Source organism: Amphibalanus amphitrite, unplaced genomic scaffold (assembly GCF_019059575.1).
Source record: "Amphibalanus amphitrite isolate SeventyFive unplaced genomic scaffold, NRLGWU_Aamphi_draft 000706F_arrow, whole genome shotgun sequence".
NCBI classification, from domain to species: Eukaryota; Metazoa; Arthropoda; class Thecostraca; order Balanomorpha; family Balanidae; genus Amphibalanus; species Amphibalanus amphitrite.
In genome coordinates, this window is record NW_024882200.1 from 318,047 (window position 1) to 341,809 (window position 23,763).

At 45.0% G+C, this 23,763-nt stretch overlaps 3 protein-coding genes across 4 annotated transcripts; 2 read left to right on the forward strand and 1 right to left on the reverse strand.

The window, feature by feature from the left end:
- The first annotated feature begins 343 nt into the window (after positions 1 to 343).
- Positions 344 to 8,421, forward strand: LOC122364905. Of its 2 annotated transcripts, none has more exons than XM_043335712.1 (8): positions 344 to 418; positions 2,429 to 2,470; positions 4,223 to 4,345; positions 5,151 to 5,282; positions 5,616 to 5,722; positions 6,041 to 6,161; positions 6,427 to 6,548; positions 6,755 to 8,421. In XM_043335712.1, the coding sequence occupies exons 2-7, from the start codon at positions 2,429 to 2,431 to the stop codon at positions 6,541 to 6,543; spliced, it is 642 nt and encodes a 213-aa protein (XP_043191647.1). In that variant the 5' UTR covers positions 344 to 418; the 3' UTR covers positions 6,544 to 6,548; positions 6,755 to 8,421. The 2 variants fall into 2 exon arrangements, with proteins under 2 accessions (XP_043191647.1, XP_043191648.1); XM_043335713.1 differs by having other exon boundaries at positions 6,427 to 6,543; positions 6,755 to 6,905.
- LOC122364904 lies at positions 8,310 to 11,906 on the reverse strand. The gene is made up of 5 exons (XM_043335711.1): positions 11,685 to 11,906; positions 10,904 to 11,003; positions 10,256 to 10,358; positions 9,697 to 10,017; positions 8,310 to 8,953 (listed from the first exon to the last, which is right to left on the reverse strand). Exons 2-5 carry the CDS (start codon positions 10,911 to 10,913, stop codon positions 8,707 to 8,709), a joined length of 681 nt encoding a protein of 226 aa, XP_043191646.1. The 5' UTR covers positions 10,914 to 11,003; positions 11,685 to 11,906; the 3' UTR covers positions 8,310 to 8,706.
- Positions 11,907 to 14,057: 2,151 nt separating this feature from the next.
- LOC122364901 lies at positions 14,058 to 22,269 on the forward strand. Its single transcript, XM_043335708.1, has 6 exons — positions 14,058 to 14,200; positions 17,557 to 17,675; positions 18,473 to 18,575; positions 18,799 to 18,842; positions 19,265 to 19,541; positions 19,716 to 22,269. Exons 2-6 carry the CDS (start codon positions 17,666 to 17,668, stop codon positions 19,960 to 19,962), a joined length of 681 nt encoding a protein of 226 aa, XP_043191643.1. The 5' UTR covers positions 14,058 to 14,200; positions 17,557 to 17,665; the 3' UTR covers positions 19,963 to 22,269.
- The last annotated feature ends 1,494 nt before the right edge of the window (positions 22,270 to 23,763 follow it).

Here is a 23,763-nt window from a genome sequence, read left to right on the forward strand (position 1 = left end):
AGACTGTATCACATGCGAATATGTATTTGAATAAAATCATATCAAGTGAATACCACCTCCACAAGCAATAAACGTCTCCGCAATATGAGTCCTAAAATGACTTCAGGTTTGATGTCGAAATTGACAACAACTGTGACAGAAAACCTTACAAGGAAAACCTTACAAGGGAACGCTGGCTAGAATCACCGGAGCATATGCGTCATCTGAAGTTTTATCAGAATTCTCCGATATGTATTGGTGCGGACCAATATCCGATGAGAACTGGCCACCTGACTACGTGGCGATCCGGATACGGGCGGTGGATATTATATCGAACGCCAAGTGCGGCCGCTTAGTTCCGTAGTAGACCGTGTGACAGGCTGAAGAAGGTGGGCTCGAGGAACCCCTTTTGGATCACCGAGGTCTTCACTAATCCAATGTGAGTACACCGATACTGTAAACGACTTATGTCTCGTTACCAAGCGAAAATATCGTAAGAAACAAACTTTCTGCTAAAACCACGCGACGGTATTCTTATAAGTGCCGTATGGAATGTTATCCCGCGCACCGACGGGGGGGGCGGATATCCGCCCCCCCTGAGGTTTTTCGCGAATCGAAATTTGGTATGACTATAACCTCATCAATTTTACACATGGTGTGCAAGTTTGAACCTCCTACCTTTAAAGGTCAGGTCACCAGGTCACTTTGAATGACCCAACCTCAAGTCACTTTTTTGCAACTTTGTCACCATGCCAGAGCTACAGTAGATTTCGGAGGCCTTTGAAAGTCGCAGGATATTATTAGGTCATTAGTAGCTACAATTTGTATATCTCGGAATTTTGATATCGGTGACCTAAGGTCAGGTCAATTTCGCGACCTCCCCATTATAAGTCAATGGGGGAAAAATCAACTCCCTGTTTTTACCACTAAAACGGGTCGGAATGGCCCCATATACCATGCATGACTTCATATACGATCAACCTTCACTACCTTGAGGTCTGTTTTGCTGTTGGGCAGCTGTGAGGTCATGTGACGTCATCAAAGGTCACCAAAGGTTTTTGGCCAATAACTCCGTACAGGAACAAGGTACAGACGCGTGGATGGTCTCATTGTGTTCAGCTCATCAAGACGCATCGAATGATATACATGATGACCTCGAGGTCACGTGACCTGAGGTCAACCTTTGACCTTGACCTTTCGAGGTCAACATATATATCATTCGATGCGGATTGACGAGAGGATCACGATGATGCCCTCAGTTTGTTCCTATCTTGACTAATTCGAAAGTTATTCGAGAAAAACTCTCTCCATATCTAGCGCCGCCATTTTGACTTTTTGGACCCCTGTGACGTCATCTTTGACCTGACCTGAAAATGACCTTAGTAAAAATTGTAGATCTTGGCCGTGCGTATCCGATGCCGTTTACCGCTTGTCGCTATCTTGCTTCGTTCTCGAGATCTCAGGGGGGGGGGGGCGGTCATCCGCCCCCCCCCCCGTCGGTGCGAAGCTGGCGCAGACCCCCGTCGGTGCGCGGGTTATGATTATGTAAGCTGACATTTCTCTGGCTAGTAATTGTAGCATCGAATCGTTGGTAATACCGAAGTTTGGTGTTTGATACAAACGTCATAATTACCTGTGCCCAGGGACTCATTAGGCATTGAAAACACTTCAGCAGCTCCTTATGGTCATCACTTGGTTGAGCAAATTACCCTCGAAAATAATTTTAGTAGCCTAATGTCTATTTGGGCTACTTCCTGTAGTCTATTGTCGATTGAAGACAATTCAAAACATTGAATCTCATTGCGGTGATGAAATCTCTTTACAATGTTATGAAGACAAACCATCAAAACTGATCATTATCATAAAGATGGATATTTTGCCGGTTTCGAATGGCCTGGTGAAGAAGCTTGCTTAGAATATGTGGTATTGTCTGTTGTGTTCAAATTGTCTGAGACGTTTTCTTGGGGACTACATTTTTAGTACCTATCAACAAGGATAAGGTCACTAACGCAAACTCCAAGCACCCCTTTGTTTGAGAAGTAGTTGATGATCCATAAGTTTCATATTTGATTGACCGAATCCTCAATATAATCTGAATAAAATGACAAATTAGCAAAATTTGGGTATATTCGATCACAGATCTTTGTCACCCGTTGCATTTCGACTCTCTTAAATCCACAAGTTTCCTCTTATTTTTGATGGGACATCTATATATAGGTAAATGCTTAGGGGGGCTGGCGCTGACAATGTTTGGTCTATTTTCGGCGAAACGGCTAAGAGTTCTATTTTTTAATTAATATTCAGCTGCGCAACGGGCTTGGTGGGCGTCATGAAATATGTGATGTAAGAAATGGGACCGTTGCGGAGTGAGATCGAGAAGCACCCGCGTTTGTGTTGCTCGCTGTGTTCTCTTTTATCTAGACACTTCTAATAATGCTGCCCATTCCAGATGAAGTCTATCGCTGCCCTTCTTTTGGTGTCCGCGTATATGGTAAGTCATCCGTAATAGTGTAAACCTGAGCATTATATAAAAAATGTTGGAGGTCACTTCATTGAAATGCTTAGCCCGCGCCCCACTGGGGAGGGGACTATTCATAGCCCCCTCCCGTTTTTCTGCAATAACTTGTAAACCGCTTAACATATCGACGTCAAACTTTCATTACCTTTGGCTGCATTAATGTGACATCTTGTGTCAAAATATAAATTTCGTAGCTGCCATAGGTCGGCCGAAAATGACGTCAGAGTGACGTCATGTTCGGCCGATTTCGACGCAAAACATTGAACCACGGCAATCGCTCCCAAGAGCTCAGTTTTCAAGCTAGATCCAATTTCTTTGCATGAGAGGACTCAGAATAAACTGCGCTATCAAGCTGTTATCTCAGATTTTCAAAATTTTGAAAATTTTGAAAATAATATATATTAAAATTGAAAATTTATATTTTTATCTCTTTTTTTCTAAAAGTTTTGACTTTTCGAAAAAACCGGAATATATGTGATAGAACATATGCTTATAATTTACTCTAGCAAGTTTTAGCCAGATATCTTAAAAATGGCCAGGTTATACGCATTATAGCAAAAATTTCACCCTTACAAATTTTTCAAATCAATTTTTCAGTACATATTTGACATGGTACACCAATATAAATAGCACCGTCGTGTTTCTGAACTCAAACTGCATCCGATAGACGCGTTTTTTTTTTTGTTGAAAAATTTCAACTAAAAATTTTTACCTTTTTTACCTGAAAGTGGCCTGACCTAAGCTAAATTAAGCTCAAAATGACCTCGAATGACATAAACGACATCGAATTCGAAATCTATGGCCGAAATGGACCTTAAAACATGTGTCACGTGACCGACGCATGGTATAAGATTTCCGTGACCTGTGATGACCTGCCCTGACCTGAAAATTAAAGTACAAAGCTGGTACCCTCAGGGTACCTAAAGCATCTGTTCACGAGTGTGTAAACCAAAAGCCTGATATGACTTGCAAGACGGCGGCCAGATCCCGAAATATAAGTAAGTCAAACATCGATAATTTAATTTTTACTTTGACCTGACCTGTGACGTCATCGGTGATATCGAGGTCAACGAAATTAGGTTTCGTTCTACAGTTTTTTTTCTCGGGAGTATCAGATGTCGTTTGAATTTTGACGATCGGCCCAGTAGTTTCGGAGTTAAGAGGGGGGGGGGGCTATGAATAGCCCCCCACCCCCCAGGGCGCGTTATACGCAGATCCCAGTGGGGCGCGGGTTAAGAGACGAGTGAGGCATACTTAAAATTTAAACCGTAAATAGTGCAAACAAGAATATTGTTTGATACACCAGTAAACCATTGATACAATCAATGACATTGTTTACGTCGCAGCTAGCTGTATGTATAGTACACAAAAACATAAAAACATTTTTTTTAGACTAGGTAACGATATCAGCGAAAGCTATTTCTAATTTTCTGGTACTTGCAGCAATATGTAAAACAAACTGTGAATAAATTGTCGCATCTCTGTGTTTCTGTTTAAAGGCACATTCGCATATCCGTGTTTCATTAACCTGTGCATTAGTGTGCATGATTGTCTGTGATATGTGCCTGTGTGTAATTAGCTGTGTAGTGTGCATCCCATGCTCCTACCGACGACGCCATTCCGTGCGGCGCTGGCTGCACAAGTGTGTCTGTGTGTCTGCGTCTATACCTGCACCTCCGTCCGTACCTGCCCCCGTACCCTCTGACACCGCTCTCCATGATACAGGCGGTGCAGGTGTCCGGTCACGGCCGTCTTATGAACCCTCCGTGCCGTGCCACCATGTGGCGAGTCGGATACGACACTCCACCCGACTACAACGACAACCAGCTCTTCTGCGGTGGAAAGAGCGTGAGTACGGCCTCAGTTACACAGACCTCAATCAGGTGCCTGCACCATTCAGGTGCTTCAATCATACAACAGGCGTTTGAGACACATACTTAGGACAGATCCTCGGTCACATAACCGTCTCAGTCATTCAAGATCCTCAATCACACAGGCACTTGAGTCATACATTACGCAGACATACATACATGTAGACCAATCGGATCACATTTGTAGTAATAAAGACACATCAGTCACACAGCCTGGCTACGAGACAACATCTGTATGTATAATTTGTCAATTGCCCGGATGTTAGACAACACCCATTCTAAATCCACAGTCCGTACCTCGTGGAGCCGTTGCTGACTGCCATTCAGTGCTTATCGGTGTGTCAATGCCAAACGAGGAGGATGAGATAGGTAATCACACTGCACACAACCGAGACGCCACCGGCTCAGCGACATCTCAGACTCGTGCAGGAGAAACCAGGTTGGGGTATAAACACAGGGCTGTTGGGAAGGGACGGAAACAGAGTGCCTCTTAGGCGAGTTAGGTCATTTACTCCAGGCTCTCCGCCATGGCTTTAGGATTGGGAGGCCCGACCCAAAAATGTACATCCTTTTACATACAGCTGCCGTATATGGAAATGACGAACCTGTATGTAATTGGTGGGTTCTGACTCCCGCTCCCCGCTCACAAAGCCACTGATTCGCTCACATCTTAAGACTCGTGCTTTAAACAGCTATAAAACGGTTGACAGTCAAACTTTCTTTGGCAATTAGATATTGCATGTGATGTCATCTAAAGATCATCCTCTTTTCTCTTCTGGCAGCACCAATACGATACCCAGGGCGGCAAGTGCGGTATCTGTGGTGACGCCTACGATGAGCCCCAGCCGCGCACACACGAGATCGGAGGACCCTACTACAAGGGCATCATCGTCCGCAACTACGCCGTCGGTCAGGTGAGGACGATGCCAATGGATCGCAGAATGCGATATCAAACTGTCTTCCAGTAACTCGAAAAAGGGGACGTTGAAAGAAGGAACGATTCACCATTTGTTGAGCGATGGGGCATAACATATTATTTTGCTGAAAGCTTCGCCACAATGTTCGCTTGTCATTGGCTTTTCTACTGCCAATGTTATCCAGGTCTTTGCCTATGCCATTCAATGAAGTATTTGTGTACTGCTTACAATTATTCAAACACACATTAGCTACTGCTTTATGCCACTATGTCTATTGCACTGGAAATTTGCAGCGCGTTTTCATCCATATCGCTCTGTTACATCCCACAGGAGATCAAGGCGACCGTCCAGATCACGGCCAACCACCTGGGCTTCTTCCAGTTCAAGATGTGCCCCGTCTCCGGAGATGTGGAGGCCACGCAGGAATGTCTGGACAAGTAAGATGTTCCGCTTCCTCTTCCATCGATGCTTTAGTTGCAAGTTTGCGTAATGTCACAGCACAAAGACGATCACATATATGCAAGAGCATCAACTAAAAATAAGAACAGAATGAAGGAAGGCATACTTTTGTAAATGCAACACATGCGACTCAGGATTCATGATGTTCAAGGCACTGGAGTGAAAACAATGTAGTACATAGATACCTACTGAATGTGCTGAGTATCGCTAGTTGACGGCCTGATAGCCTGCTGGGAGTCATTTCTGCCGTATTGGTGCTGCTCGTTTCATGTAACGATCACCTGACTGTTTTACAGACACATTTTGACGGTGGCCGGAACAAACTCGACTGATTACTACATCACAGACGAAGTGCGCGACTTCGACGTCACTCTGCAGCTGCCCGAGGACCTCGAGTGCGAACACTGCGTCTTCCAGGTACGCCATCATAACGAGGGAATGCCAGTTTTTTTTTAGGAAATGACGATGAGTTATCATACATTTTGGAAAGGAGAGTGGCCTTTCTTATAGCTACCTTGAACAAAAAGCTAAATGACTCATGTTACAACGTTACAACGCTTCCGTTACAACGGAAACATTTCCTGATGTGCTGTCCAGGTCTTGACCCCGTGTTTCGGCTCGTCTATAATCTATTCAGATAATGTATTTCAACATATGCTGCTCTATGTTGTCCTGCCACCAGTGGCGGTACCACGCTGGCAACGACTGGGGAGTCTGCCCGGACGGCACTGGAAGGGACGGCTGCGGACCCCAGGAGGAGTTCTACGGATGTGCCGATGTCTCCGTTTCCCGACCCTAGGTCTGGTACGCACTACCCCTCCCCCGATGCACTATACCACCTGCTCTCGATGATTACAATGCCGGCTTCCATAGTCAGTCCTTTTACAGGACATTAGTTAGAAAGATCGAGCCTACTGATATGACGCAAAAACTTGCATCAGTTTTTAATTCAAACATACTTTGGTGTCTTTGGTAAAGAAGTCTAATACCAAACTATTCGTGCTTTACAGATAAGCTTTGAAGACGAATATAAAGATGTGGAAGATGCCCTGGAAGGTCAGCAATGCTTTGTCTATCAGCCCGTGAGGCCGATAATGTGTAATTCAGATTCTGTCTTCCGAGACCTCCACCATGCTGCAGGTTTCAGCGAAACTTCAGCCTAAGCTGTACAGGGTGGAAAGTAATTACGCGAACATGTATTTTCTTACAATTTCGCCCGTCAGTGGAGATTTTCTATGAGCGCGGGCTGTTATGGAACATGACTGGTCGTGTTTGTTGTCGCCTCATCTAACAAAAGTGACCTTACTTTGAAAAATGACTTGGAAGGTCTACAACACCTCTCGGCTTCGAGTGGTGCTGACGCCATACGCTGCTCAAGACCAAAATGGGCAAAGAGCTCAATTTGAAGTTGCCAGGGAAAGCGTTTGTGATTATTTTGGCTGGACTGGTGCGGAAGGGACTCGGAACGGTCTCGGCACCAGTATTACTCAATTACACCTTTGGTTGAAGCATAATAAAACTTAAGAGGACTTAAAAAGCAAAGCCGATGGCGGCAGTAAAACCTCGGCGAATTCAGGCGCCGAATGGGTGGTCACCATTTCCGCGACCAAACGACAACAGTCGACCCGAAAACAGGCGAAATGGCTTACTTTGGCCGGGTACCCGATCTAAGATATCACGATTCATACATAAATCCGTGAAAATTCGAAAATCAAGCCGTACAAACAATCGAGATGGCCAAAATTCATGAATTAACAGCAGGATTGTCAATTTAAGTTTTCTAAAGACCGCCAAACCTGAACAGAGGAGGACAGGCAGCTGGTTTTGTGGCTGGGTGAGACATCTTCGAAGCTTTTTCATCCGTCAAACCTGCAGAACAACGCGTTGGGGGCTGCTGATGCGTCCGACGTCCCGCCCGTCCCAACCTTCAAACATCCGGCAAAGGAACACTCATCAGCGTGTTATGAGCGCCCGGATGGTGTCAAAATTGCATGTAGTGACCAACAAGGCCACCAAAAATAAAGTATACAACTAGTGGAACATCCTTCCAGACGAGTCTCTTTATCTAATCCAGCAATGCACCAAAAGGGGCCAAATGATTGAGCGCACTTTTGTGCCCGACGCAAAGAAACTCTTCTTCATGATTGATAAAGTCCTTCCTCTCACGGCCAAAAAGACGCAAGACTGGTGCTTTGAGAACCCGTTCTTCTTCTGGGTATATAATGGTCAATCTGGGAATAGCCCAGACCCCAATTTGATCAAAAATATCCAGGCGACTCTTCAGGAGAGCGTCTAAGAGCTGCTAGTAGCCACCAACATCGATTGCCTCACCAGACAGCTCCAGGAGGCGTGGACTAAGCTTTGGCCAACAGAGCTTGACATGCTCATGTCAATTATGCCTGAACGCCTTTGTCAGTGTATCGCACATAAATAGGAATATATGAAAAGATGAAATTTTCATGTTACCGCCGCTTTTTCCATTGCTATAAGACGAAAAAGTATGTTCGCGTAATTACTTTCCACCCTGTACCCGTAGCGGCGGTTTACGACTCAGGGAATCAAGAGTGGGCATAGAGGCTGCATTTATTTGTATGTAATTTGTGTAAATGTTTCAGAAACTGTGCCTCAACGATTGCATGGTTAGCTTGATATTTCAAATATACCTACACATAATGGGTATATCTGGTCCTCAACAACATAAACGAAATGTTTTCTCATACAGGACTACAAGGACGTGGCCTCTCTGTCACCGTGACACCCAGCACTCGTCTCTACTGTTCTCCCTGCCCAACGAGTAAACAAAAAATACCACAACAAAGCTGTTAATACATGGCAAAGTCGCTATAAGACCTTTATCGAAGCAGACAATAGCCCATTTTTTGTTCGGTTAAAATCCCAAATTAAACGGGCCTTACCTAACACTTATGACTTATTCGATCATAAGTGATATCACAGATCACTCTCACAGCCGGAGAACCATCAGCGCGCCGCCATCATCGGGTCCACAGCCCGACAGGTCGACCTTCTCAACACCAGCGAGCACAGACTGGGTGAAGGGCAGGAACTTGACCCGCTCGAAGCCGAGCTTGACGAGCGCCTTGCGAGTGAAGGGCGAGGTGGCACAGTTGACGACCGCCTGGCAGCCCTGCTGACGGGCCAGCTCCAGGCACTGGCGTCGCAGCTCCAGTGATAGGCCCTGTCGCCGGTACCTGAAAAAAACGTACATAAGACTCATCACGGAACATACAGTACATCTAACTGAAAATCGTTTATTCGCGGCATTTGTGTGTAATTGCATCTTTTTCGAGGCATCTTAGGTCGCAGTTGACCAATGCCAAAGTCATCGAGAATAGAACAAACGTCCTGCGAGCAGTTTACCAATACCCTATCGCGATAAATGCTAAGATGCAGATCAACATTCAACATTGACATATCTACATTCTGCATAAGGCAGCTTTTGCCAAATTGTCAGGGAACTTAGATTTGTTTTTCAATAGAAAAACACAATTCTAAAGAACAGTGTTTTTATTGACAACAAACCTTCGGTTACTAAATAGTTGTCGAAATTTTAGTTCTCCTTAAGTAAAAAGGAGAACTAAACGATTAATTTCTAATAAGCTTCCTGCGTTTCTTTTGTAGCAGTCACAGCACAGGCAAAACGTATCGTGTATCATGAGCCGTGAAATGTACCCGACTATGGACGGAATGCCTCGCATCTCGCTGCATACGACTCGTCTGCCAGCCCGCCACCTATCGAAAAAGTAACGAATATAGCTCGCTTCACCCTGCAGTGCCACAGATTTACCGGATTTGTAGCAAGAGTGAGGTCCTTTTTCTCATCGTTTTTTTTTCTGATACCCATGAAAACATGAGTCTGTCGAGGTGGAACGAAATTCAGGGATGACATTGTGACTGCCGGGCTCTAAATGCCTCTACATATCCCGTCACTCACCTTTTATCCACGCCCACCATGTTCAGGCAGAGGACCTTGCTGACTCCGAGAGCCTTGAACGGGTCGTAGTCCCCTTCCAGTTGATGAAGGAAGGCGGCGGTGAGGCGACACGCCTCTGAATCGGTCTGTGCCATGGGTTCAAGGGCTCGGGTCAGCTGGTCGAGGGTCGACATGTCACACAGGCAGACGCCAGCCACCGCGCCCGTGGCGGCGTCCACCGCCAGTCGAGAGACACTCCAGTTGTGTGAAGTGATGATCTTCTTCACCCAGGGACGATGGTCCTCCGTCTGGCCGCCCTCGCAGCTCCGACACAGCTTCAGACTGACAACACACAGCCATGCCATGACTGTCAACCATGCATGCAACGTTACAACGCGCAATACACATGTATGTACGTACGTACATTACGCATGTTTTGAGCCTCGAGTCTTAAAACAGATAATGAGTCTCAAAACAGATAATGAGTCACGAGTGAAACTAGCAACGACTTTTCCCATTAAAAAAAGTATTTTGTACGTTGTAACAAGCATACTGTAAAAAATGTAGATGGGATACTTACGTGTTTTCATCCTTTGCAAAGCTTTCGGTCACTAAATCCTCAATCTCCTTCAGCGAACCCTCCTCGAGGGAACAATATTTGATGTTCACCGTGTTTTCTCCACCTGAAAACGACTCGGCTCATGTTACTAGTCTGACAAAAGTCGAGAAATCAGAACACTTGACGGAGCTTCCTGTTGAAGGTGGGACAGCATGGAGCAATCCCGTATCAGATGGGACAGGAGCCTGTCATGTCTTTTCATCATCAGCCGTCTTTTACGCCAGCAGAGTAGCGAAACGTCAGCCATCATGCAAGGACAGGAGATGTCATACACGTATAGGGAACCCCTAGTCACGCTCTTTTCCCGAACCCAGCCGTGTAAGTGCAGCTATCATAAAATCAGGCTGCACTTACTAGCAAATATATTACTTTGCTGAACTGATTTGGTCAATTTTCGACCTTCACTCTTCGACTCTTAACAGTGAAAATATTTCGGTACCAAACGACGGAATACTACGAGGGTAATCGTAGCCTATTAAGCTGGTAGATGTGTCCTTCCATGAAGGTTATATCATTTGAGTGCCGATGCGGACGTTACAATGAACTCGTAACCTCGACGTGTAGGGACTCCAGTTGAAGCACATTTTCCGGCCACTGTCAGCCACCTACCATTCTCCATGGTATCTTGCAGTGATTTACGGATAACGCACTGGAGTGATCCAGCAGCTGCAGGCTGAAGTGGTTAAGCAATTGCAGACCGACCTGATTTCTGCAACGGGAGTGGGGAACAGTCCGTTAAAATGCAGGGATTGAGGCAGCGAATACCGTTTTACCGCCCCCTTTCACGCAGCGGGAGACAACATTGACAGATCGATGCATGATATGAAAAGGTGCTGCATAAAATATGTTTGCCTTTAAAATGAAAACATGAAACACGTGCCGCTAAAGCAAGCAGTTACGGCGTCGCTTTTGACACAGGCAGGCCCGTCTATCTAGTCTATTCTATTGACACAGATAAACTTACTAAGCTAGCTCAGGACGACATGCTTTAGAGACGCTTATTTCAGGTAAAAATGCGGCACACACCATGTGGGACACAATGTGTGGCGAACCGCACCACGTCCATTGTATTTGAACCTGCATGTTCGTTTTGTTTTACAAAACTCGTATTAGTTCTAGCCGTCGCCCTTCGACGAGTCATATAAATGAACGAGCCAACATGAAAGCTTTCGAACGCATTTATTGGCTTTTTTTAATTCGGTTTGTTTGACGAAATGCACGGTTCTCAGCAGATGCCATCGAACACAAAAATTAAATCAGCCTAAAATAGCGTCAATTGCAATAATGAAGTAATTAAAACGTCAAAAATAGATCGTGAAGTGCACATTTCTCCTCTAAGCGGCACGACCACATGCGACTGTGAGACTACGCTTCCAACTCCCTACCTCACCTTTAGTGGGTCTCGATGGTCCCCCGCCTCTGCTCAACTCAGCCCGGCCGATAACTGAAGCCCCGGGCTCTCACAATAAACGCCTCGTTGCGGTGCCGCCGGTCTCAAGGCCACATCGCGGCGCTCTCGAGCGATTCATGGCCATCACCCCAGTCCACTGTATCAGTGCAGTGAGGCTGTGACGCCTGTGAGCCCTACGGCCCCGCTGAACAAACACAGACTGGTGCTGAGTGGGCGGTATATCGCGGCGCCAACACCAACACAGCGACCGAGTGATGACGACATCAGTCGGCCGTAATGTAATGGAACTAATAATGTAATGTAATGTAATGAAACTAATAAATAAATGTAATGGAACGATGTTTAGCGGGGCACCGAGACTATAGAAACTGACGCCCATTCTTACAGATCATTGTCATGAATTTGTGCAGATGCCGACGGCTTATGAAATGAAACTGTTACGATTTAAATGCTTTTGTTATAGTTCAAATTTTAATCATAAGAACCTTCAGAATGTAGACGGTTTAATTCAAAAGAACGCAACTTGCTCATTAGAAGTGAACTTTTCCAAAAAAGACTTCACGCTTCATGAGATACTTCACGGTCCAATGATGATGTGAATTCACCCACTAAGATTTTGGAATAATTAATTACCTTAAATATAGGGCGCAACTACCTTCCACAAACATATAAAAGTCATCAGTCATGTGTAAAGAGAACTTTCACGACGTAATACCTGACGCATTAGGCCACGGAAACGACGGCCCGTTTCTACCACTGGTCACCTCCGGATCAGAGAGACTGCCATCCGAGATTCATAAACGAAAGTTTTTTTTTTGGGGGGGGGACGGATGGCGAAGCGAGTGTGAATTGCACATGAGCCCAATTCATCAGCTCCGACATCGTTCACAAGGAGTCCCAACCAATTATTTTCTAGCATCACAACCACTAGGTTTTTAGCATTTTTGTAAAGTTGAAATTAGCATAATTATTGAACTTATTATAGTAGGTATGCTTCTTCGATGATGAAGTAAAGAAGTACTCATAATTATAATATTTCTCGGATACCTTCTAGTTAACGAGCGAGCGAGCGTAGCAAGCGAGTGAGTTTATATGTGGTTTAACGAAAAAAATCTCTGTATGACCGGCCCGGTCCGGCTTGAGCCCATCCAGCCCGGCACCGCGCCGCATTTAAAGGAAATATACCACTCTAATCAAATTGTTTTTTTGCCACGGTTTTATATTTTTGTGCTTAAGAAGATTAGAAAAGAAAATAATCAATATTTACATACAAATGTAATTTCAAAAACATTTTCGTATAGGTAGAATTATATTCCATCTTTGGTAGAGGCTAAATAGTGTCTGCCGCGGAACTTTTGCGCGTTGACTAATCATATTGCGTGTAGTTCTAAACCAACTGCACACTGGCTGGCTGAGCCTGGCCTCTGCGACAGGTGGCTGCATTCTCGGCATTCTTCAAGTCACAACATTCCTGCACAAGACACCCTTTTCGGAACGAGAAATGGAATAGCCTCGCCCAGTGTGGTGGTTGGACCGTAAAAGCTCCTGATTTGTGCTAGTCTCAGCTCACTGCTCAAGCTACTACAAAACTGCTATTCCAGTTAAAAACCCCATGTTCAACGTGGTATATTTCTTTTAACAACCTTACCTATACCTCGGCAACCGTTCGGTCGATCGACAAGCGCGTTCTTCTGCATCAGATAGAATAGATCCATCCCTAAAATCCTGAAGGCTCAATTGAACTACTTTTGATGCTTACAGATGACCACCATGACTACACAAACCACTACAATCATGACTACAATGTATGTATATACAGCCCTCAGCACACTGCGTGGTAAGTAGGTATTCTTTTGTCGACAAAACCGAGTATACCTTGAATACTATGCATTCGGTCTCTCGATAATCGCGAGGCTCCTCACCTAGATTAGGCTCATCATGGATAACATTTTCCATTTAGTTTGGCAACAATAGGCAAAAGCTTATATTTACCCCCAAAACAAACTTTTGTCTTTTGTTGCCACACTAGGCGTATAGGTAATTCATTCAATGATAGACCCAATCGAATAAGTGGACCATGGCGCATCTCTTTGCAATGAGTTCTGATCGACTAATAACATAGCCTTTGAGTTATTATCGGTTTTGTCGAAAGAAGAATACCTACCACGCAGTATGCTGAGGGCTATGCAATGTGCATAGGTACATAGGTACATGTATGTAGGGGCTCGGCAGAGCTAGCGGGAGCTGCTGCCACCTAGCGGCATGGCTGGGAAGCTCGCCGGCTACGTCCAGTTGATGAACGGTTGTATAATTACCATGGGTGAGCGCTGGCGGCTGTCTGCTCACGAGCGGCGGGCAGTGAGGACGCGCTCCTGGAATTTCGCGGTGCTGACTGTGTCAATAATAAACAAATAGCAACGTAACACATTGGTGCAGTCTGCAGGACAACACGACCTAGGTGCAGATCAGAACTGGTCAGCCAGGGGCACGGTAAGGTAGCAACGACCGGCAATTTGTCAATTCTTTTTGGGGGGATGGGGAGATCTCGTTTGGTGTAAAAATTACGTTCGTTTAGTATTAGGTTTAGTGAGTCACGGACCCCAAGTTGATGTTTATGACCTAGGCTAACCCATTTACCTACCGGTGCAACTGGGCAAGAGTGGCGCCGCCGGCTGGCCCGTTTGAAGGCACAGACGGCTACCAGCGGCGCGAGCGAATTTAGCGAGTGTCATTTGAGTGAACGCCGTTTGAACGAACCATTTTCAGTGGCAGTTCAACGATTATCAATTTAAGCGATTATCAAATATAGCGATTATCAATGTGAGCGAAAGCTTTGTTTCAGTGACACCTATTTCGCCGACTGCTATTTGAGCCAGGGATGCGGAGCCGTGGAAATTTCAGACGGCTCCGGCTCCGGCTCCGGCTCCGGAGAAAAAATCGGCTCCGGCTCCGGCTCCGGCTCCGGGTGAAATGTCATGGCGGCTCCGGCTCCGGCTCCGGCTCCGAGTAAAATGATCCGGCGCCGGCGGCTCCGGCTCCGGCGGCTCCGGCTCCGGCTTCTACTCAGTACATCCCCTATGCGATCAATTAAATACGGGTGGAAGAAAAAAGGCGATGGGATTGGTACACGTTGCTTCTGTATTTGTATAACAAGGCTATTTTGAATACCACATTGTTTTACGCCTTGTACTGTCAAACCGAACTAGGTAAATAATTGTTTCCTCTTAAGAAAAGGAGTCGGAGTCGCCCCCTTTTTTGACGGCTCCGGCTCCGGCTCCGGCTCCGGGCTATATTGTTTCACGGCTCCGGCTCCGGCTCCGGCTCCGGGCAAAATATGCCGGCTCCGGCTCCGGCTCCGGCTCCGCATCCCTGATTTGAGCGATTGTCAGAAACACTTGATCGTCCTGTCACGGAGTATTTTCACTTACGTTTGTGAGTTATAAATGACACAAAGTCTTGCCAAAACTTCCTATGATCATCCGAAACGATACGGCAGATGTCACGTTCAATGTCCAAGTATTCAGCTCCAAATTTATTGCAACATTTCTTTGAAATAAACATCCAACAGGTGAATTTTGTCCCCGTTCTTCGCCAAAACGTTTATTCAGATATTCATATTGGTTGTGTTGTTTTCCGCGACATCCTTATGCTTGAATTTGAATCAGTTCTCTAAGTTGCAAAACTGTTTTTTTTTTGTCCCAAACATCGCACTTACGAATTTCCAATAATCGTGTGAGGTCCCTGTTATATTGCCTGGATTCCCCTGTGCCACCCATCCATCTTAATATTGGTCGTTAGCATTCCTTTCGTCGTCCTATCTCTATTCTGTATTAACTGTATTCGCTCAGTTGGTCTCCCATTGACCTCAATATAATCGCTCAAACTGGCTTCGCTGATTCTGGTCCTCGCTTTAGTTGGTTACCTATAGCCATAATTTAATTCGCCGAATTCACAATCGCTCAAAAAGTCAATCGCTTAGAATAATCGCTGAAAATGCTTCGATTCGCTCAAATGTCGTTCGCTCAAATGACGCTCTCTAAGGTGTTACAGAACCGGTTACCAGGTCGGCTACGGACAGATGCTGCGTGAGCTAAACGAATCTGGCCAAAACGGCAGGCAGCTGGGGCAAAGACAGTCTGGCCGGCTCTCCTATGGGCCGATCGATCAGTCAGCTGTGACTCTAACGACAGCCGCGACCCCGGTCAACCTGCGCTGTTACAACTGCGGCCAGGTCGGTCACACGCGGCGCGCGTGAAAGGTACTCAGACAAGAGTCCGTCAGTCCACTGAAAACGGTGACCGTTGTTTCGGATGCGGTGAGGTTGGACAGTGGATACATGTAGTGCATAACGGCCTTCGTTCGGTTCGACAGTCCCGCACGCCGCAGAGGCGTCCGTCCTGTCTCTGCTGAGAGGGACGGACATTGGGCTCATAGGCGTAGGAACATGGGAGGGGGGGGGGGGCATGAACCTTTTCTTCATAGGGGTATTGGGGCTCTCACAAAGTATACATTGAAGTTTCGCTGTCCCCCCCCCCCCACACACACACATACACACACTTTTCGTGAGGCCCCTGCGCCCATGATTGTCCTGGCGGATTGCCGTCTCCTTCCAGTCCAGGCAGATTTGAAGCGTTCGCAATGCATACTACACCCCTCTGAAATACCCAGCACGAGTCCCAGAACACTGGCCAAGGAATGGCAGCCGATGCTGAGGGACAACCATCAGCCCGGCGTCCATCAGATTCCAGATCACGGCATCGGTGGTCGAGGTGCAGTTGGGAACACGGCGAGTCTGGGCCCTGGTGGACTCCAGGGTGGCCTTCACGATGACTCGCGATTGTCTCCAGGAGCAAATCCAGCGGGAGCTGATGTGCCGGCTCACGCCGCCATCTCAGACGACGCGAGGGGCGGGTGATGAGTTGCTTCACATCGTGTGCATTTTCTGATCTGACGGTCAAAATCCAGGGGGAAGTCACTCGCCAGTCCACCCCCAGAGCGGCAGTGGTCAGGGGACTGATGTACGAGCTAGTGCTGGGGTGCGACTTCTGCTGTCGTCACGGCATCTCGATGAAGGCGGGAGTGATCAGACTGGCCGGGATGTCGATTCCTCTGCCACTATACAACATTATGTTATTTGACCCAGTCGGGCACTATTCCATCCAGTCGGGCGTTACTCGATCCAGTCGATGAGAATATAACTGTTTTTCTTTAAAAAAGGAAACAACTTTTATCGTAAAAAGGGTTTCTTCCAACTGAAGAATTCAAAATTTGCATGCACTTGATGGAGTATTTGGCATTTGGAGAAACCTTTTGGGGGCCTCTGCAGCGTCCAAGGCCGCCTTTCTGGATCCGCCAATGACTGTGATTGCAACTGCATGGTCCTCTTCAATCTTCATCATGCGTGCTCTCTCGGTGGGCGGTGCACACTGCGCACATCCGGCAAGCAGCATGACATGAAACAGGCATCGCCGCACGACCTTTGCAGTTTGCAGTAGTTATGGGGCGCTGACTGGGTGCAGTCACAAGGTGCTTACGACGTTCACTTCTTGCAAAGCACTCGGTTGGTCGGTCAGGACTGAACAGAATTAAAAGATAATTAAACAAGCGGCTGCACCCAGCTGCTGCGGTTCGGGACGAGACGCGGCTCGGGCTCAGTTCGAGTCAGTGGAGCAGACATGTGCAGCATGAACAGCGATGATATTAAATAAATAATCTTATGTAATGTGTATACTCTGCCGGGGCGTTCTGCATTAGCGACAGCGTTTCCTTTCGTCGGTTGGCAGTGGTGCGCTGCCATTCCTCTGCCATTCCATATTCTGTAATGTTTTTAATAGAAATATTTTCTTTTCAGGACCCCAGCAGAATATTTCCATAGTACACGAACCGGTCTGCAGTTTCTGCATCGTCTCAATTTACAGTTGTTGCATCGTTTGGTTCTGCAATTGTATCGCTAAAATACCATGGAGAACGGTAAGTGACGTGTGATGGACAAAATAATCTTCAAACAGTGTTGATAGACGCCGGCCCTAATGAGTACTAATTAGCGTAAGCATCCGTTCCAATGTTGCGCTACATATGTACAGTCCACAGCAGAAGTAATGTGGGGTTTCAGTCATGGGTATGTTCTGCTTCTGAAGCGCAGGAACGATTAACCAGACTACAATGAAAATTTGAATGTAGCTTATATGTATCGTCACCCTTGCATCTACAACTTTAGCTATTGACATCTTCTTTTCGATCACTCCGCATTAAACAATCGCCAGTCAAAGCCAACCGTTGAGATTGGTAAAACCCTACATTACTTTAGCGGTGGGCTGTACATCGTGCGTCTAAATATTTTCACGATTAAGTCATCTCTGAATTATGATGAAACTAGCGGATGCCGCTTGAATTTTGTCAAGCCCTGTAGGGGTATTCCAGATCCTGCTCGCCGTGAGAAAAGGAGGAGTTTCGCCATCCTACTACCTCACAAGCTATGAATTGGTTAATTATACAAATTCTGAATTAAAACGCCGTGCGATAGCCTCGTCATATATCTCATTGGGAAGAAACCCAGTTACTTAAACCGCGGGCGGCACCTGTGCTCCTTGTTGGCTGGCCACTGACCACTGACCACTGACTACCGACCAGTAACCAGCGACCAGTGACCCCTGACCACCGACCAGTGACCAGTGACCAGCCCCGTTGATGGCAGGTCAGACTTGCACGGCGTCTGACACTGACCCACGTCATTTCTCTGAATGACTACATGGATGTGCTGTTCGCAGGCGGAGACAGCACAGCAAAGATGAAGTATTGTTCTCTAGGGGACGTCACGCTGAAAGAAATTGAAGACTTGTTGATAGAGAACTTTGCGAAGGATGAAAATCTGTAAGTGTTACACACTGTTCTTTGCTGCTGTACCTCAACAGTAGATATGATCTGTAGTGTGAAAAGAAAGATGCTTATCTCATTTGATGCTCTTAAGTTTGAAATTATAGTAAATAGTCATTTCAGTGTGTGTTCGAGACTTGAAATTGAAAATGTGCCGATGTGTATTATGCGTTGTATGGTGGACAGCCCTATGACATTTCTCGCTGCTGCGTGTTCGCAGTCTGAACCTGTGTCGGAACTGCGAGGGCGGCCAGCTGGACGACTATAGTTCGTTTTTCTTAAGTTTGCCCCTCACTGTAAACGTCTTTTTGAACACAGCACGAGAATTGCTAGCTGAATTACTGAGAAAACTGGTTGGCGCACATTGATTTCACCAGATTTCACAGACGATCACTTTTATCAAATTTGTTTACTATTTCACAGACTCATAGCTCGTATTTACCCATACCTATAGCTCCACAGTGATAGACAACTTCTCAGGAATTATGTCTGAACTAATCAATAAATTGCACGGCGTTTAACATTAACGTTACATCGTCGGTGTTCAAAACTTATTTTGAAAATATTATTCATATCTCCAATACAATGTGCGCCAACCAGTTTTCTCAGTAATTCAGCTAGCAATTCTCGTGCTGTGTTCAAAAAGACGTTTACAGTGAGGGGCAAACTTAAGAAAAACGAACTATACCGTCGCCGAGCGAAGGAGATCATCACTTCTCACGACTGGAGTGTCTCGCGACTGGCGGTGGACGCCGCCACAGGCGCGGTGGCCGGTGTCTGCCTATGTGACATGTCCACCCTCAACCAGCCGACCCATGCTCTCGACGCCACGCTACAGAACAAATCCGAGGCATGCCGCCTCATTGCTGACTTCCTTCTCCAGGCAGAGGAAGGATACGATGTGTTCCAGGATCTCGGAGTCAAGAAGGTGCTCAATCTGAATATCGTGACCGTTGATAAAAGGTGAGTAGTGTGAGGCTGTATTTGAACTTCATTTCTTATCTCATATGCTTTCTTACTAAGGTGTTGAACACTGTCAATTGGTGACGTGCATTTGCTGCATATGGCACTGGAATTAACATGTTATGCTTCATTCTTGTGACATGGATTCCTAAAAAAATTATTTTACCCTTTCAGTTATCGCCGTCAGGGCATATCATTTGAACTCAGACGCCAGTGCCTTGAGCTGGGCCGCCAGCATGGCTGCCAAGCTGTTGTCGATGTCGCCACCTCGCCCTACACTCGCAAAGCGCTCGTCAAGCTCGGCTTCGAGCGGGTCAAGTTCCTGCCCTTCACCCAGTCGGTGCTCGCCGGTGTTGAGAAAGTCGACCTGTCGGGCTGCGGACCCGATGATGGAGCCGCTCTGATGGTTCTCCGGCTGTGAGAGTGACCTCAGGGAAGCCTTGGAGGTCCTGAAGGATGATAGATGCCTCTTGGGTCTAGCTCATCATAGCAGGCATGTAGTTAGTCATCGAGGAATGTATGTGCTTAATCTTTTGATGTGCGATGTGACGATGTCAGTTGCAACTTGCAGACTGTTGAATTGTAGAAGACAGTTTGATGAAAATCAACAAAACACACGCTGCTGTTTCGATTGCTGCATTGTCCTATATCAGTTATCACGGCTTGCAATTTTACATTGAGGACTGAAGCATGAATTTTGCATATGATATTTTACTGCTCGGGTAGATGAGACGGGAGGGCAGGTTGGAGCTGACTTTGACGAAGTGTTAACAAGTTGACTCATTTCAGCTACAATTAGGACTCAGGCCCTATCGCGACGCCGGCTGTGCCGCGAATAGCAGCGCAAGAATTGAACTCAGTCTGCAGTCCCTTATGGTGTTGGCCAGCAGTTATACGATTAAGTTGTCACTTGTCACCTTAATCGTATAACTTAAGGTGACAAGTTGTCACCTTAAGTTGTCACTTGTCAGCTGTTCTTAGAAAACAAAAATTGCCTGAAAGGAGCTCTTGAAGAATTAGGAAAATTTTCAGAGGCCTCTGGACTAAATTTAAACATTGAAAAGTCGACATGTCTTCCGGTCGGTTTTTCCCCGTCTAGTGAAGAGGAAAATGATTTTGGTATCAAGTGGGTTAAGGAAATGAAAATACTAGGCATTATCTTTAACAATATGAACAAGAATGTAACAAAAATTAACTTTGAGCCTAAACTTTTACAAATTCAAAAAGAAATAGCACAGTGGCGCAGAAGGAATTTGACGGTTCTAGGACGAATAGCCGTGGTTAAGTCATTACTCATCTCACAACTAGTACATTTGTTCACAGCTCTGCCGAATCCCTCACAGAATGAACTGAAACGCCTTAACACATTGTTGTACTCATTTGTATGGGCAGGCAAACGCGACCCAGTCAAACGTGCTAAGTTGATTCAAAAATATCACAATGGAGGATTAGCCATGGTTGATATCGAAGCATTTATGAAAAGCATTAAGCTGACGTGGCTCAAAAGACTAATGAAAGCGCAAGCTCCGTGGGCAGCTTTTTCCAAATTGGAATTGCCACATATTCAAGACATCCTATGTTACGGAAGCAAACGTCTGGGAAAAATAACGGCTAAAATTAGTAACCGTTTTTGGAAAGATGTATTAAACGCATTTACGTCTTTCAGTCAGCAATACCAACCAGAAGAAACACAGATCCTCTCTGAAAGCATATGGTTCTCAGACTACACGAAATTTAAATCATCCATCGTAAAAAGTTGGCATTCAAAAGGGTTGCGTTTCATCATTGACCTATTTAACGAAGAAACAGGAAAGTTGCACTCGAAAGACAGCTTACAAACAGCATATAACATAAACATGACATTTATTTGCTATGAAGGCTTAATGAGAAGCTTACCAGACTCCGTTAAAGCAATGTCAATACCTAAAAAATGTCAACCAACAATGCCATCGCGAATGAACCTAGTTATGAATCATCCTCATTTTTCACGTTTTGCCTACGATATATTCATACAATTTAGACAGAAGGAACTATATGAAACCAATGCGCGACAAAAACAGAAATGGATAAGAGACCTAGGATGCTTCGAAGCAAATAGTTTTATTGAAGTACTCAAAGCAACAAAGTCAGCATATGTTAGAATGTTTCAATTTAAGCTCATTAACAGAATCTTAGCAACGAATAGATATTTACAAATGATGGATATAACAGATAGCGAATATTGTACATTCTGCAAGGTCCAGCCTGAAACGCTTGCCCATTTATTCTGGTACTGCCCTATAACGAAAGATTTCATAACCAAAATCAAAACGGAAATTCTGCAGAAATATGGTATAAATATAAACGTAGGTTTAAATACATGGTTTTTCCCTACGAATCTGAGTGCAGAGGAGACGTGTATAGTTACACTGGCAAAGTTGGTAATTTATCAAGCACGCTACAAAGAAAACCGACCAACTATTGTGCATTTAAAATACAGCATAAAACAACAAGTTGAGATAGAGGAGAGTATAGCCAGGTTAACAGGAAAACAAGAGAGTTTTGAGAAGAAATGGGAGAAATTGAAAAATATTACCATATAAGATAAAATGGAAACAAGTGTTATTTTAGGTAACACCTTGGTCCTTCAAGACAAAACTGCACTAGGTATACATTCATACAAGTTATAATAACACAAACATAAACTAGTGTCTAGTGGTGAAACACAATACAGCAAAAAAAAAAAAAACAGTATACATATAGCAAGCTTAGTAGGATTGCATAGTAAGCTTAAAGTAGAAAGCTAAGCATATATAGTAGTACAGATAGTAGTACATACATATATGGAATGGAGTATTCCATATATGTATGTATATGGAATATATATATATATATATATATATATATATATATATATATATATATATATATATATATATATATATATATATATATATATATATATATATATATATATATATATATATATATATATATATATATATATATACATGAATATATATGTATATATTCATAATAATAGCAAAATACAATACAGTAATACAATAATAAAAAAAAAGTTGTCACTTGTCAGCCCTCATTTGTCATTTCTTGATACGGGTCTGTTCTTGACGTTGCTTTATTATAAACGGGTAATCAGAATGCATGGGAAATAACATAAACACTGGCGTCAAAGCATTCGTAGGAAGGGTGCTTCAGAGCTAATCAGGTCGAGATCAGGTGGCTTCTGACGCAGGGTCTCATGTCACATCTCTTCAATTATAGCATGCTATTCAAATGAACAAACTGTCTTATGCGATGTGCGATGTGCGAACATGTATCTCGAAATAAACAATATCAAATGAATACTACATTCACAAGCAATGAGCGTCTCCGCAATATCGCTTCAGAGAATCGTTTAAAATAAAATTGTATTTTACATCATCGGCACTCTTCCACTCAAGGTGGCTATTCCGAGCCCTCGTCAAAACAGTAAGCGCGTTAAAAAGACACATAAACAGTTAAACCTGCAAAAGTATAAAAGCACGCTAAAACTAAAAGCACAGCTAAAATGTTTGTATGGTTGCCTATCCATCTAGCTGACTAGGTGACTTTTAATACCTTTCTTAAAGCGCGGACCAGACATGACCTGAAGCTCCGTTCCTATGACATGTTCGTTGTACAGTTTACAGGCTCGCTGCTTAAAAGTTCTTTGGCCAAGGCTGGTTCGAACACGCGGTACATGTAAATGACCGGACTGCCTAGTCTGGCGCTCGGAAACATCTCTATTGTACGATATGTCCTGTTGCAGTACCTCAGGCTCACCCCCGCTAATCACCCCGTGTAGCAGACATACGTCGTTCATGTCAATCAACGCACTGACGGGGAGCCACTCCAAAATCCTAATCACGTCGGACACATGATCATACTTCCGTCTGCCAGATATCACTCTGGCAGCAAAGTTTTGCACTTTCTGCAGTCGCTTTAAGCTCGTTTTGCTGGCACAGCCGAATACCTGACTACAATAGCGCACATGTGACATGACTAAGGCGTCCAGTATAGTCGGAAGTACACTTGGAGGAAGCACATGCCTGGCGTGCATCAGGCCGACAAGAACGCCTAAACATTTGGTGACGATATAATCAATGTGTGGTTCAAAGGTCAGTCGGCTATCAAAGATTACACCTAGATTTTTAACAGTTGACACCGGTTGCAGAGTCTCTCCCAGGAACTGCACTCGGAC

Coding starts and splice junctions, on each gene's coding strand:
- LOC122364905 (XM_043335712.1), top strand. CDS start 2,429: ATGAAGTCTATCGCTGCCCTTCTTTTGGTGTCCGCGTATATG. Junction 2,471..4,222: donor TTTTGGTGTCCGCGTATATG/GTAAGTCATCCG, acceptor TCCATGATACAG/GCGGTGCAGGTGTCCGGTCA. Junction 5,723..6,040: donor ACGCAGGAATGTCTGGACAA/GTAAGATGTTCC, acceptor ACTGTTTTACAG/ACACATTTTGACGGTGGCCG.
- LOC122364901 (XM_043335708.1), top strand. Junction 18,576..18,798: donor TTTGCGAAGGATGAAAATCT/GTAAGTGTTACA, acceptor GCGTGTTCGCAG/TCTGAACCTGTGTCGGAACT. Junction 19,542..19,715: donor ATCGTGACCGTTGATAAAAG/GTGAGTAGTGTG, acceptor TTACCCTTTCAG/TTATCGCCGTCAGGGCATAT.
- LOC122364904 (XM_043335711.1), bottom strand. Junction 10,018..10,255: donor TTTGCAAAGGATGAAAACAC/GTAAGTATCCCA, acceptor GTGTGTTGTCAG/TCTGAAGCTGTGTCGGAGCT. Junction 8,954..9,696: donor ATGGTGGGCGTGGATAAAAG/GTGAGTGACGGG, acceptor CGTTTTTTTCAG/GTACCGGCGACAGGGCCTAT.